Genomic DNA, 15,950 nt, shown 5'->3' with positions numbered 1-15,950 from the left:
AATTTACCATTTTTAAGTATACGCTTAATTCAGTGCCATTAAGTACATTCACAATGTTGTGCAGCCATTGCCACTGTCCAACTTCAGATGTTTTTCCTGGTCCCAAACTGGGAAGTGGTTTAGACTGGAAATGAAAGGGCAGGAGGGAGAGATCCAATGGCTTAGTTAGCTTAGAACGATTATTGTGAAATGTATTTTCAGTTTATTTTCCAGACAATGAGATGGTAAAAGATCATAATAATTGTTTTTGTTTTAATATGAACAGATCTCGCATTCCTCACCCTGCATTATAAATCACTCTGTATTCATTGTTAACAGTTGGAAAAGTAGAATTCAAAAAAAAGAGGCTGGGGGGAAAAGCTGCTCATAATCCTGCCCCTGAAGGTTAACTTTTCGAACATTTCTTTCCATTTTTTTTACACAAGTTTTATCTTCTCTTTTTTACTAAATGTCATGTCATGTACTGTTCTTACAGATGATCTTTAATTGTTTCATAATATTTAATCTTATATAATTATTGTTATTTACTTAGTGATTCCAACACCTTTGCATATTTAGGTGGTTCCACATTTTCCAAAATAAAAACAATACTCAAGAGCACATAGTATTTAAACATTTGCTTTAAAAATTATTCCCTTAGGGTAGATTTCCAGGATTACTAAATCAAAGAGTTTGGACGTTTTTAAGGCTATAGATAATTACTGCTAAGTAGCTTTTTTGTAAAGTTCATATGAATTTATACGTCCAGCAGCAATGTGAGAGGACCTTTTTCCAGGCATTAAAATTTTTTTTTGAGTTTTTTTTATTGTGGTAAAAGATATATAACATAAAGTTTACCATTTTAACCAGTTCAGCTGTACAGTTCTGTGGCATTAATTACATTCCCAATATTGTGCAACCATCACCACTATTTCCAAAACCTTTTCATCATCTCAGACAAATTCTGCAACAATTAAGCAACTCTGTAACCATAACTTCCACGCTCCTTTCTCCCCAACCCCTAGTAACTTCTAATCTGTTTTCTATCTCTGTGAATTTAACTGTTCTAAATATTTCATGTAAGTGGAATCATACAATGTTGTCCTGTTGTGTATGGTTAATTTCACTTAGCATAATGTTTTCACGATTTATCCATATTGTGGCATATATCAGAATTCTATTCCTTTTTATGGCTAAATAATATCCATTGTGTATATATACACTGCATTTTGTTTATCCATTCATCTATTGATGGACACTTGGGTTGTTTCCACCTTTTGGCTGTCATGAATAATGCATCATTGAATATTGGCGTAAAGTATCCAAGTTCCTGTTTTCGGTTCTTTTGAGTATATGGTTAGGACTAGCAGTGTGGGGTCATATGATAATCCTATGGTTAGTTTTTTGGGGAACCACCAAACTGTTTTCCATGGTGGCTACACCATTTTCCATTCCCACCAGCAGTTTTTGAGGATTCCAGTTTCTGTGCATCTACACCAACACTTGTTACTTGCTGTTTTTGTTTTCCCTTTTTTATTACAGCTTCCTAGTAGGTGTGAAGTGATATATAATGGTAACTTTGATTTGCATTTCCCTAATGAATAATGATACTGAGTTTCTTCTCATGTACTTATGGCCATTTGTCTATCTTTTTTGGAGAAGTGTGTATTCAAGTCCTTTGCCCATTTTTTAATTGGCTTTTTGTTGCTAAGTTGTAGGAGTTCTCTATATATTCTAGACATTAAACCCTCATCAGATGTATGATTTGCAAAGATTTTTTTCCATTTTATAGGTTATCTTTTCACTTTCTTGATAATGCCCTTTGGTGCACAAGAGGTTTTAATTCTGATGAAGTCCAATTGATTTTTTCATTTAGGCTTTTGATTTTTTTATTGAAGAATCCATTGTCAAATCCAAGGTCGTGTAGATTTGTCTCTGTGTTTTCTTCTAAAAGTTTTATGGTTTAGCATTTATATTTAGGTCATTGATTAATTTCCAGTTAGTTTTTGTGTATGATATGAGGTAGTCATTTAACTTCATTTTTTTATGTCTGAATATCCACTTGTCCTAGCACCATTGTTGAAGAGATTCCATACATTTTTGGTAAATCTTGATTGATTGATTTGATAGACAAAAAGGGTCAACATTGTAATTTTATTTTGTATTTCTTTATCAGTGAGGAAAAGCATGGTTTCAAGTTTAGCAATTTTTTTCTTCCTGTTTTGATTTGTCTCTTTTAATGCACATTGGCCTCTTATGGATTTAATTTTAATGTTTTTCTTACATGTAAGATATGTCATTGGTATAGCAAATATTTATGAATTAATACAGCTTGTAGGGATTGGGACTTGTTACAAACACCTTTTCTCTGTTCTAGTTCCCACTTCTTTTTTCATTTTTTCCAGAATATATCTGACACGTAATAGATACTCAATGTATGTTGGTTGAATTAATGGCTTTCCTGGAAGATTTAAGGCAGGTTATTACAGTTCATGATAGTAGAGGTTGATAGCACAGATTATTTAAAATGTTATAGATTCAATTTTGAAGTCCTTTGAATCTTTTGTCTGTGGATTTGTAGACCCCAATTACCTACCCGGTGGGCTAATAAATTTATTTTTGATCCTTTGAATACAAGGAGGAAAGTAGTCAAATATATTCTGAATGCTAGAAAAATACTTGGTAGTCTATGAAGAAAGTGTCCTGTCTCCTAGAGGAAGAATATTAGAAGTCATTATCTTTTATTATTTTCATTTAAACATCTAAATAGTCACTCCTTTTAACTACAGAGTCATTAAAATTATTATTGGTAGTATAATTATTCCTAGAGTAATTTCTGGAGAGCATTTTCTCATTTAAATTGAAGTAATATATTAGTATTTTACCTGTTTCTCAATTATTTTGGAAAACTATAATTTATCTTTATGACGAAACTTTGTTATGTGTTTCCCTTTTATTTTGGTGTCTTTTCTGATTTTTTGTCGTTGATGATTTTTAGCCAACAGAAGCTGTACCTCCCTCTTCTCCCACTGCCCCTGTGATCCCTGTCCTGCCAGTCCCTGCTGAGAGTACTGTCATCCTACCCACCACACCACAGGTTTTTATTAGTTTCTTTTTTCTTTATGAAAATTTCATTTGCTTTTAATGTTTCATTTGTGTTCTTTTCAAACTGTTTTAACTATTTCTTTGTTTAATTTGGTTATTCACTTTGGGTTTCAATTTGTATTTTTAGAGAATTAAATATTGGGGATTTAATATAAAAGGGATTCAATATTTGCCATTTTATTCGGCTGTGTATGAAATAGGACACATTCTGAACGTCATAATATTGAACCCCCTTAGATTTGTTATCATGCCTTTTGTACTTATAAATCTGTTTGGGATAGTTTTTAAATAATTTTGCTTTAGGAAATTTTATTTTCTAAAGATAATAAAAATCATTGTCCTCCTGATCCTGTACTGATGTGTCATTTTATGTAGCATTTTGTTTCCCAATATATATCTGTCTTCTTTGGAAATAGTCATCTTTCTGTCATTTGGTTAGATAACATACTTTATTAGTTAAAAATAATAGCTGATGTATATAAAGTATATGGGAATTCTTTGTGCTATCTTTGCAACTTTTCTATAAATCTAAAACTATTCTAAAATAAAAAGTTTGTTTTTGAAAAGTTGATGTGTAACAGTCAAAAAGTAAAATGAGATAGTAGCCAAATGTCAGCAAATCTGAACATTTTTAGCTTTCAGAGCTTTAGCAGTTCCCAGGGATGGCTTATTAAGACATTAACTGCTCTACTAAGAGAGTTATCCAAAGTCAAAATAATGGTAGTGTTATTAAGTATAATAATGATGATCTGTGGTGTGAAAGATCTCATTCTCGTTTAAAGTGTAGAAAATGCACTTTAAGGTATTTTTACTATTATTGATCTGTAGCAAAAATCTAGGTAAAAATAGTACGTTTGCTGTGTAAATGCAGTTTCAAAATAAGTCCCATTAGGGAAAAAAATGGGATATCAACTATGATGACTCACGTCCCAGTGCCCGTCTTCTCTCCCAAAAAATGAAAATCAATAGGAACATCATACAAAATAGGATTCTGAGGGAATTACAGGTATTACACTGAAGAGTTCAATCTGTGTTATTATGTTACTACTTCTATATAATTTTTTTTTTTAAAAGATTTTATTGTTTTCCTTTTTCTCCCCAAAGCCCCCCGGTACATAGTTGTATATTCTTAGTTGTGGGTCCTTCTAGTTGTGGCATGTGGGATGCTGCCTCAGTGTGGTTCAATGAGCAATGCCATGTCCGCGCCCAGGATTCGAACCGACGAAACACTGGACCGCCTGCAGCGGAGTGCGCGAACTTAACCACTCGGCCACGGGACCAGCCCCACTTCTATATAATTTTTGACCCTTTATGAAAATCATTAAAAGTTAAATCATTGTAAATCCACCAAGAATTGAATAAATCTAGATGGATGTTTTCTCTGTATTGCAGAGAAGACATTGAATTTATAAATAAAATATAAATGCTAAGTAATCAGCCTAAGGGTTATTGTAATAATATAACATCTTTCCAAGTATCTAGAATTTAGTAGTACAATATTTTTTAAAGTAGGAGATTTGAAAGTTTATTTTGCTCTTGTCACTTCAATTCATCTTTTGGTGTTAAAATAGTTTTCTAGAATCCTTTGAAATTTTGTAGTAGTTTCTATTCTTACATTCGGTAGGGAACCTATCCTTTCTTGTTCAGAGTTCTCAGATTTATTTCCAGGTGTCCCTAACTTAGCATCACACTACACTTGGAAATTGTTGAGATGTGGCATAGCCTTGTAGTTATAAATAAAGGTTGCAGAGTCAGATTGATCTGGTTTGGAATTCTGGTCCTACCACTTACTGGCTGTGTAACTGAGCTGTGTAACTTAACCACACTGAGCTTCTGTTTACTCATGTGTAACACTGAAGATAATAGTAGTACTAACTTGAGATGTTTTACAATGATTGAAAGAATAGTAGCGCTTGTGCAGCTGGCATATGATCTTGACTATTCGTATTATTTAGTGTTATTTCATGTTTCTTTGAGACGGTAAACCAAGGAACAAGTTGAAAAAACAAATGAGAATATGTGCACAAGAGAAAGGCTTATTTATTCCAGGTAACCTCATTTTGGGTTTTAAATACACTAAAAAATTTTTTGTAGGGTAGTTTAATAATTTATCTTGTATTATCTGGGAAACCTATGGATGTGCCTCATTTTCCAGGATAAGTAAGTGTGTTCCTGATTAATTGAGTATAATATATACATTGTAAAATTAGTATAACTGATTAAAATGTTTGTCCCCAAATAAATTTTGTTTATTTATTTATTTTGAGGAAGATTAGCCCTGAGCTAACATCTGCTGCCAATCCTCCTGTTTTGCTGAGGAAGATTGGCCCTGAGGTAACATCTGTACCTGTCTTCCTCCATTTTTTATGTGGGATGCCTGCCACAGCGTGGCTTCTTGATAAGTGGTGCGCAGGCCCACACCCAGGATCCGAACCTGCAAACCCTGGGCTCCCAAAATAGAGTGCACAAGCTTAACTGCTATGCCACTGGGCTGGTGCCCCCAAATAAATTTTGAAATCCATCCTTAAAATATAACCCAATTTTGGGGCCAGCCTGGTGGCATAGCAGTTAAGTTCGCACGTTCCATTTCTCCGCAGCCCGGGGTTCACCGGTTCGGATCCTGGGTGCGGACATGGCACTGCTTGGCAAAAGCCATGCTGTGGTAGGCGTCCCACGTATAAAGTAGAGGAAGACGGGCGTGGATGTTAGCTCAGGGCCAGTCTTCCTCAGCAAAAAGAGGAGGATTGGCAGTGGTTAGCTCAGGGCTAATCTTCCTCAAAAAAAGAAAAAACCCCATTTTAACTTTTTAAGTGGATATAATATTTCTTCTAAGGATCTACTACTTTACATTTTAGATACATCCGGATGTAATAGGAATAGAAGCAGACGACACAAGATTCAGAGTCTAGTCCTGCCTTTGTGACTCAAACAAGTTAGTTAACCTCTCTGAGTTTTATACTCTCTTCATCTATTAAAATATGGAATAATGTCTTCCTGACTACCTCATAGTGGGTTTGAGGATCAGGCAAATTAGACATGCAGATAGCTAGGTAGATAATTTATTTTTAATTTTTCATTTTTATTTTTTTGGTGAGAAAGATTTGCCCTGAGCTAACATCCATTGCCAATCTTCCTCTTTTTTTTTTTTTTTTTTTTGCTTGAGGAAGATTAGCCCTGAGCTAATATCATTGCCCATCTTCTATTTTGTATGTGGGCTGCCTCCACAGCATGGCCAATGAGTGGGGTAGGTCCGCACCCAGGATCTGAACCTGCAAACCCGGGCCGCCAGCACTGAGCTTGTAGAACTTTAACCACTCTGCCACAGACCGGCCCCTAGGTAGATAATTTTTTTAAAAAAAAAAATATTGTCTTTCATTATTTATAGAACTTTTATACTTTTTAGAGTTCTTTTATATTAATCATGTCATTTAAATTTTATGAAAGCCTTCTACAGTAGGAATTATTATGCTTATTATACAGAGTGGTATAAAGAAAGATATGTTGAATGACTGCTTGAAGTTGCAGAAGGAGCATGGACTTTACAGTGAGATGTGACTCTACCTCTTCCTGGCCTCACCACTTCTGACTATGTGTTGGTGGGGAAATTACTGAGTTTCTCAGAGCCTCAGTTTCTCCTCATAGAAACTGAACAAATAGATGAATAACAGATGCTAGTTCTTCCTACTGGAGACGTAATCATATAATCTCTATGAGACTGACCTATTAAATATACAGGCTTATTTCCACCCCAGAGTAACTACTCTGCTTTCAAACCAGATGCTGTAGACCTCTATTTCTTTATTTTATTTTTTTTGTATTATTTTCACATCATTTCAGACTTATAGAAAGTTGCAAGAATAGTACAAACAAATTTCATATACCCTTACCCACATTGCCGAATTGTTAATATTTTTACTTACCACATCTGCTCAATCATTTCTCTTTGTACATAATTGAGTATGATATTATTATTTTTTGTGAGCCTTTTAAAGGAAGTTTTACTCGTGTCCCTTTTACCCCTAAATACAGTCATTCATCATTTAATGTTGGAGATAACCTTCTGAGAAATGCATCATTTAGGAGATTTCGTCGTTACGCAAACATCGTAGAGTGTATTGCACAAACCTAGATGGTATAGCCTACTAAACACCTAGGCTGTATGGTACAAATCTTATGGGACCGTCATCTATACAGTTCATCATTGACCAAAATGTCGTTACGCAGCACATCACTGTGCTAATGTTTTATAAAACTAAATATTTTTTCCTAAGAATAAAAATATTACCATAGTTCAATGAGCTAAATCAGAAAATTAACATTAATATAATACTATTATCTAATCTACAGACCTTAGTCGTGTTTTGCCAATTGCCCCAGTAATGTTCTTTATAGGAAGAACAAAAACAAGTCCTTTGGTCAGTCCAAGGCCATACATTGCAGTTAATTTTCATAACACTTTAGTCTCCTTTAATCTGGATTAGCTCCACAGTCTGTCTGTCTTTCATGAGTATGGCATTTATGGGATAACAGGCTAGTTATTTTGTAAATATCCTTTAATTTGTGTTTGATGCATTTTTGTAATTTGAGGTCATATTTTTCCAAATATTTTATTGTGTTGAAATATACATAATGTAAAATTTACCATGTTAACCATTTTTAAGTTTATAGTTCAGTGGTATTAAGTACATTCATATTGTTGTGCAACCATCACCATCATCCATCTGCAGAACTCTTTTCACCTTCAAAACTGAAACTCTATACCCATTAAATGATCACGCCCCATTCCTCCCTTTCCCCAAACCCTGGCAACCACCATTCTACTTTCTGTCTCTACGATTTTGACTCCTCTAAGAACCTCATGTAAGTGGAATCATATAGTATTGGTCTTTTTGTGGCTAGTTTATTTCACTTAGCATAATGTCCTCAAGGTTCACCCATGATCAAACATATGTAGCATCAGAATTTCCTTTCTTTGAAGACAAATAATATCCCATTTTATGGATATACCACATTTTGCTTATCCATTCATCCATCAGTGGACACTTGGGTTGCTTCCCCATTTTAGCTATTGTGAGTAATCCTGCTATGAATGCAGGTGTACAAATACCTCTTTGAAGCCCTGCTTTCAATTCTTTTGAGTATATACCCAAAAGAGGAATTACTGTGTCATATGATAATTTTATTTTTGGGGAGAACCACCAGACTGTTTTCTGCAGTGGATATATCATTGTATATTCACACCAACAGTGCACCATGATTCCAATTTCTCCACATCCTCACCAACACTTGTTATATTCTGTTTTCATGATAGTAGCCAGCCTTATGGGTGTGAGGTGGTATCTCATTGTAGTTTTGATTTGCAGCTCCCCAATGATTAGTGATGTTGAGCATCTTTTTGTGTGCTTATCGACAATTTGTATATCTTCTGTGGAGATGTCTATTGAAGTCCTTTACCCATTTTTGAATTGAGTTGTTTGTTTTTTGTTGTTGAGTTTTAAGAGGTCTCTGTATATTCTGGGTATTAATTCCTTATCAGATAAATGATTTGCAAATACTTCCCCCCATTCTGCAGGTTGCCTTTCTACTCTGTGGATAGTGTCTTTTGATGCACAAAATTTTTAATTTTCAGGAAGTTCAAACTGTCTGTATTGTTTTTGTTGCCTGTGCCTTGGATGTTATTTATATCCAATGAATCATTAACAAATCCATTGTCTTGCAGCTTTAACTCTATGTTTTCTTCACAGAGTTTTATAGTTTTAGGTCTTTTATTTAGGTTATGGATCTGTTTTAACTTGATTTTTGTATATGGTTTAGGTAAGGGTCCAGCTTCATTCTTTTGCATGTGGATATCCAGTTTTCCCAGCACCATTTGTTGAAAAAAACTGCCTTTTCCCCTTGAATGGTCTTGACACCCTTGTCGAAAATAATTTGACTATATATGTGAGGATTTGTTTCTGGACTCTATTCTGTTCCCTTGGTCTCTGCGTCTGTCTTTATGCCAGTACCAAACTGTTTTGATTACTGTAGCTCTATAGTAAGTTTTCAAATGAAGAAGTGTGAGTCCTCCAGCTTTGTTCTTTTCAGGATTATTTTGCCTGTTCAGGTGCCTTGGGATCCCATATAAATTTTAGGATCGGTTTTTCTATTGCTGCAGAAAATATCACTGGGATTTTGATAGGGATTGGATTTTAGATCTGTAAGTTGCTTTGGACAATATTAACATCTTAACAATATTGTCTTCCAATCCATGAACATGGAATGTGTTTCCATTTATTTCTGTCTTCTTTAATTTCTTTCAGCTATGTTTTGTAGTTTTCATTGTGTAAGTTTTTCACCTTGTTGGTTAAGTTTATTTCTAATTATTTTATCTTTTTGATGCTATTGTAAATGGAATTATTTTTGTGATTGCCTTTTCAAATTGTGCTTAGGAATACAACTGATTTTTGTGTGTTGACTGTATCCTGCTACTTTGCTAAATTTGTTTATTAGTTCTGACAGGTTGTTTTGTTTGGTTTTTTTTTTTTACTTTTTATTAAGATTATGGTAGTTTACAACCTTGTGAAATTTCAGTTGTACATTATTTTCAGTCATGTTGTAGGTGCACCACTTCATCCTTTGAGCCCACCCCCTATCCCCCCTTTCCCCGGTGACCACCAGTCAGTTCTCTTTGTCTATATGTTAACTTCCATATATGAGTGGAGTCATACAGAGTTCGTCTTTCTCTGTCTGGCTTATTTCACTTAACATAATACCCTCAAGGTCCATCCTTGTTGTTGTGAATTGGACGATTTTATCCTTTTTTATGGCTGAGTAGTATTCCATTGTATATATATACCATAGCTTCTTTATCTAATCATCAGTTGATGGGCACTTAGGTTGTTTCCACGTCTTGGCTATTGTAAATGATGCTGCAGTCAACATAGGGGTGCATGGGACTTTTGGGATTGCTGACTTCAAGCTCTGTGGATAGATACCCAGTAGTGGGATGGCTGGGTCATATGGTATTTCTATTTTTAATTTTTTGAGAAATCTCCATACTTTTTTCCATAGTGGCTGCACCAGTTTGCATTCCCACCAAGAGTGTATGAGGGTTCCTTTTTCTCCACAACCTCTCCAACGTTTACCACTTTTTGTTTTGGTTATTTTTGCCATTCTCCCAGGCGTAAGGTGGTATCTTAGTGTAGTTTTGATTTGCATTTCCCTGATGATTAGTGATGATGAGCCTCTTTTCATGTGTCTATTGGCCATCCATAGATCTTCTTTGGAGAAATGTCTGTTCATGTCTCCTGCCCATTTTTTGATCGGGTTGTTTGATTTTTTGTTGTTGAGTTGTGTAAGTTCTTTATTCTGGAGATTAACCCTTTGTCGGATATATAACTTGTAAATATTTTTTCCCAATTAGTGGGTGGTTTTTTTGTTTCAATCCTGTTTTCCCTTGCCTTGAAGAAGCTCTTTAGTCTGATGGAGTCCCATTTGTTTATTCTTTCTATTGTTTCCCTTGTCTGAGAAGACATGGTGTCTGAAAAGATCCTTTTGATACTGATGTCAAAGAGTGTACTGCCTATATTTTCTTCTAGAAGCCTATGGTTTCAGGTCTAATCTTTAGGTCTTTGATCCATTTTGAGTTTATTTTGGTGAATGGTGAAAAAGAATGGTCAATTTTCATTCTTTCACATGTGGCTTTCCAGTTTTCCCAGCACCGTTTGTTGAAGAAAGTTTCTTTTCTCCATTGTATACCCTCGGCTCCTTTGTCAAAGGTTAGCTGTACATAGATGTGTGGTTTTATTTCTGGGCTTTCAATTCTGTTCCATTGATCTGTGCACCTGTTTTTGTACCAGTACCATGCTGTTTTGATTACTGTAGCTTTGTAGTATGTTTTGAAGTCAGGGATTGTGATGCCTCCCGTTTTGTTCTTTTTTCTCAGGATTGCTTTAGCAATTCGGGGTCTTTTGTTGCCCCATATGAATTTTAGGATTCTTTGTTCTATTTCTGTTAAAGAATGTCGTTGGGATTCTGATTGGGATAGCGTTGAATCTGTAGATTGCTTTAGGTAGTATGGACATTTTAACTATGTTTATTCTTCCAATCCATGTGCGTGGAATGTCTTTCCATCTCTCTGATGTCATCATCAATTACTTTCAGAAAAGTCTTGTAGTTTTCATTATATAGGTCCTTCACTTCCTTGGTTAAATTCATCCCAAGGTATTTTATTCTTTTTGTTGCAATCGTGAATGAGATTGTGTTCTTGAGTTCTTTTTCTGTTAGTTTGTTGTTAGAGTATAGAAATGCTACTGATTTATGTATGTTGATTTTATACCCTCTGACAGGTTTTTTTGTGCTATCTTTAGGGTTTTCTACATATACAACCATGTGATCTACAAACAGAGATATTTTTCCTTCTTCCTTTCCAATTTGAATGTTTTGATTTCTTTTTCTTGCCTAATTGTCCAGCTATGATTTTCAATACTGTGTTGAATAGAAGCAGCGAAAGCAGGCATCCTTGCTTTGTTCCTGATCTTAGAGGAAAAGCTTCCAGTCTTTCACCATTGAGTGTGATATTTGCTGTGGGTTCTTCATATGTGACATTAATATGCTGAGGTGGTTTCCTTGTAGTCTTAGTTTGCTGAGTTTTATTTAATCATGAAAGGATGTTGAATATTGTCAAATACTTCTCCGGTGTCAATTGAGATGATCATGTAATTTTTTTTTCCTTCGTTCTGTTGATGTGTGGTGTGTTACATTGATCAACTTTGATATGTTGACTCATACTTGCATTCCAGGCATAAATCCCACTTGGTCATGGTGTATAATCCTCTTAATATGCTGCTGGATTTGGTTTGCTAGTGTTTTGTTGAGAATTTTTGCATCAGTGTTCATGAGGAATATTTTTCCTTAGTTTTCTTGTAGTATTCTTCTTTGACTTTGGTATCAGAGTAATGCTGGCCTCATGGAGTGAGTTAGGGAGTGCACCCACCTCTTCAATTTTTTAGCAAAGTTTGAGAAGAATTGGTGTTAGTTCTTCAAATGCTTAGTAGAATTCACTAGTAAAGGCATTAGATCAAGGGCTTTTCTTTCACAAGAGATTTTTGATTACTGATTCAATCTGCTTATTAGTCTATTCAGATTTCCTCTTTCTTCATGATTTAGTCTTAGTAGCAGTTTGTCCATGTTGTGTACGTTATCCAATTTGTTTGTGTACACTTACTCATAATATTCTCATAATCCTTTTTATTTGTGTAGAATTGGTAGTAGTGCCCCCACTTTCATTTCTGATTTTAGTAAAATAGAGTCTTCATTCCATTTTGGTTAAAGAAGGTACGTTGTATGGTATTTATCTTTTAAAATCTATTGACAGTTAATTTCTGGCCTAACATGTATGGTCTTTCCTGGAAAATGACCCATGTGCACTTGAGAAGAATGGGTGTGCTGCTGTTGTTGGGTAGAGTGTTCTGTATTTATGTGTTAGGTCTAACTGGTTTGTTGTGTCATTTCTTTTTTTTTTTTTTTCTTTTAAAGATTGGCACCTGGGCTAACAACTGTGGCCAATCCTTTTTTTTTCTTCTTCTTCTTCTTATTCTTAAAGATTGCCACCTGAGCCAACAACTGTGGCCAATCTTTTTTTTTTCTGCTTTATCTCCCCTAATCCCCCCTGGTACATAGTTGTATATCTTAGTTGCAGGTCCTTCTAGTTGTGGCATGTGGGACGCCGCCTCAGCGTGGCCTGATGAGCGGTGCCATGTCCAGGCCCAGGATCCGAACCAGTGAAACCCTGGGCCACTGCAGCGGAGCACGCGAACTTAACCACTCGGCCACAGGGCCGGCCCCCTGTTGTGTCGTTTCTGACCTCTAGAGTTTCTGATAAGAAATCTGTTGACAGTCTTATTGAAAATCACTTGTACGTTAGTCTCTTCTTTCTTGCTGCTTCAAAATTCTCTCTGTCTTTTAGCAGTTTGATTATAAAGTATCTCAATGTGCATCTCTGAGTTCATCCTACCTTGAGTTTTTTGAGCTTCTTGGCTATTTATATTCATGCCTTTCATCAAATTTGGGAATGTTTTGGCCATTAATTCTTCAGATATTATCTGCGTCTTGATCTCCCTCTTCTCCTTCTGGGACTCCCACAGTGTGTCTGATGATCTTCTTAATGGTGGCCCACAGGTCCCTTAGACTCTGGTCACTTTTCTTCAGTCTTTTTTCTTTCTCTTCTCAAGGTTAATAATTTCCATTGTTCTACCTTCAAGTTCACTGATTCTTTCTTCTGCCGGCTCAAATCTGCCTTTGAATCGCTCGAGTGAATTTTTCATTTCAATTATTGTACTTTTCAGCTCCTGAATTTCCTTTTTGTTTCTCTTTAGATTTTCTGTCTTTTATTGATATTTCCATTTTGTTCATACATCATTTTCTTTACTTTGTCCACCTCATTTTTAAGTTCTTTGAACATCTTTAAGATGGTTGTTTTAAAAGTCTTTGTCTGGTAAATTCACCACATCTTTTTCAGAGACAGCTTTTTTTTTCCTCCTTTGGATGGACCATACTTTCCTGTTTCTTTGCATGCTTTATGATTTTTGCTGAGAACTAGACATTTGAATCTTAGGATGTGGTAACTCTGGAAATCAGATTCTCCCCCCTTCTGTAGAGTTTGCTGTTTTCTGAGTTTGTTTTTTGGTTGTTTTGGGCTATCTCTGTGCTAAGAATCAGCTTCTGGTATAAACTTAAGGTCTTCTTGGGTCTTTTCTGTGCCTGTACTTTCCCTGGGCATGTGCAGTGACTTTCTAATTTCCTTTATATATGTGGTTGCTTTTGAATATCCTAATCTTCATTGTCGGACTCTCAAAAGGGAAAAAAGAGAAAAATGAAATGGTAGGAGGATTTGCTTGCCCTTTAAATGCCCTGGAGGTCACTTCAGCCTGAGGGGGAAGGATTTGCCTCATTTGAAGGAGGTTCAACAATAGTGGCCACTGTCTCTTTGTCTGCACCTCTGTGATCAGAAGCAGCCAGAGCACAAATCGCCTATATTTGGAGGACAGGGTCCTTTTTTGCCCACCCTGGCTTGTGCAAGCCTTGTGCCAGCTGCTCTAGGAACACTTGCACAGCTGTCTGTTACAAGGCTGAGGGGTGGGAGTTGGGTAGCTGCTACTGTGCTAAGTACTGAAATTGACTGGATTAACCACAGTTTACCATTCACTACTTCCCCTGGAAGTTGCAAGGCTTCGATAAATTACAGAATTCCAAAATAGTTATATCAAGTAGATTCTGCCAATGCAATTGTTATCTAGGTAGGGAGACAAATTTGTGGTGCTTCCTATTCTGCCATCTTCCCAGAATCCACCTTATTTGTTTTTACATTCACTTTAACTTACACTGATCACTTAAGTGATAGCATTTAACTTTTAATGCAGTGTGTCTCAAATTAGAATCCAAAATATATTCTCTAGGATTTGTGAGTTCTACATTTCAAAAGCACTTGTTTATAATTTAGTAGAGGAGAAAGAGAGAGACGTTAAACAAATGACATAATTAAACTTTGATAAATGCTGAGAAGGACAAATACAGTGTACAGCATAAAAGCATTTTCTAAACTCTAAATTTTGGCCTGTTTTTAAATAACTGGAGTTTTGAATTATTTTAACACAATTTTTAAAATGTAAAATTGTGGAAGGATGCTGCAATGTTTTCTAGCAGCAATCCCTGCAAGGCCTTATTAGTGAAATAGAATAGTAAAAGTTGGATGAGCAAGATTATGTTTCTTACGTCTTGTTGATACTTGAGTCAGATTCTTTCTGAAATATCCCTGTCCCTTTTCTACCCCTTGCCCCCATCCGTAAGTGAATTGTAGGACTTTGTTATTGTCCAAGTTGAAACATACACAATGGTATATATGTTAGTAAATAATAATAGATTAGCAATAGGTTTCCATGGTTTGCAACGTATTTTCCTTTATACTACTTCACTGGATTCTTCCACAGTCCTCTGGGTAAAGGCGTGTGTTGCAGTGGTGTCTTTATGGGTGGAGAAAATGAGTTTCAAAAACGCTTGTGTTTTACCTATACAGTCAAAGTCACCGTATGGTAGAATGAGGCAGAGAGAGACTTAGAACCATATCTTTTGATTAGTGTTACTTGAACTGAGGTGCAGGGAAGGGTTTTTCTGCATTTAGAATAACTTTCAAATAGATTTCTTCTCAAGTCTTGTTGTTGGATTTCCTGCTAAGTAAAGCTGATAACTTCATGGTACCTGTTCTGCTACCCACTGTCTTGGTTATGGATCCCAAGGTCTTAAATTGGCCAGGTTTCCTACAGTTTTAGTGCTCTTTACCTCAGTTACCGGAAAGTACATACTTTCTGTAGCCAATTTTTTCTGTATCTTTTCCTTCAAAAGTAACCTGTCCTTTAGCTTTCATGCTAGGATTGTGTCTTTCTGAGTTGTGTGTTATACCCACAAAGCCCATTCAAATTGTGTTACTCCATTCACTTCCATTCCCAACTCCTCCAAATTGGAGAGCTATGAAGTACTACTCTGTCAGATACCATTTCTGTATTCTGTAATACAAGAATTTAGAAAATTTCAAGTTAGTAAGTAAGGGTATAATTTATTCCAAGATAAATTCTCTACCTGCTAACACAGTCTTAAATATTTTTATCATTATTTTAGGTGGCTAAACTCGAGGCAATCAAATCATGCCTCTTGAGCTTCATTTATATAGGCTTTTATTTTAGACTATCTTTTGTGATATGTCTTTTTCAAATTGCTAGGTTTCCTTATCCTGCTGTTAGTTTTGATTGAATTTTGCTTAATCCTCAATGTGAACATTCCTGGGTTTTGTCCAATTTCAAGTCCTTTATTCCCATGATTTCCCTTTCAAGAGT

The 15,950-nt window shown here is 35.6% G+C and overlaps 1 protein-coding gene across 7 annotated transcripts in view; it reads left to right on the top strand.

The window, feature by feature from the left end:
• The window catches only part of DLG1 (discs large MAGUK scaffold protein 1), a 256,224-nt gene that overhangs the window by 129,658 nt on the left and 110,616 nt on the right, over positions 1 to 15,950 (top strand). For 4 of the 7 annotated variants that reach the window (XM_046658372.1, XM_046658371.1, XM_046658369.1 and 1 more), the window contains exon 6: positions 2,978 to 3,076. The exons of the other annotated variants lie outside the window; for them this stretch is intronic. In XM_046658372.1, coding sequence (XP_046514328.1) covers positions 2,978 to 3,076 — 99 coding nt within the window. The remainder of the gene's footprint in view (positions 1 to 2,977; positions 3,077 to 15,950) is intronic. 7 annotated transcript variants of the gene reach the window in all.

This window comes from Equus quagga, chromosome 4 (assembly GCF_021613505.1).
Source record: "Equus quagga isolate Etosha38 chromosome 4, UCLA_HA_Equagga_1.0, whole genome shotgun sequence".
Taxonomy (NCBI): Eukaryota; Metazoa; Chordata; class Mammalia; order Perissodactyla; family Equidae; genus Equus; species Equus quagga.
This window is presented reverse-complemented; position numbering and strand designations above follow the sequence as displayed.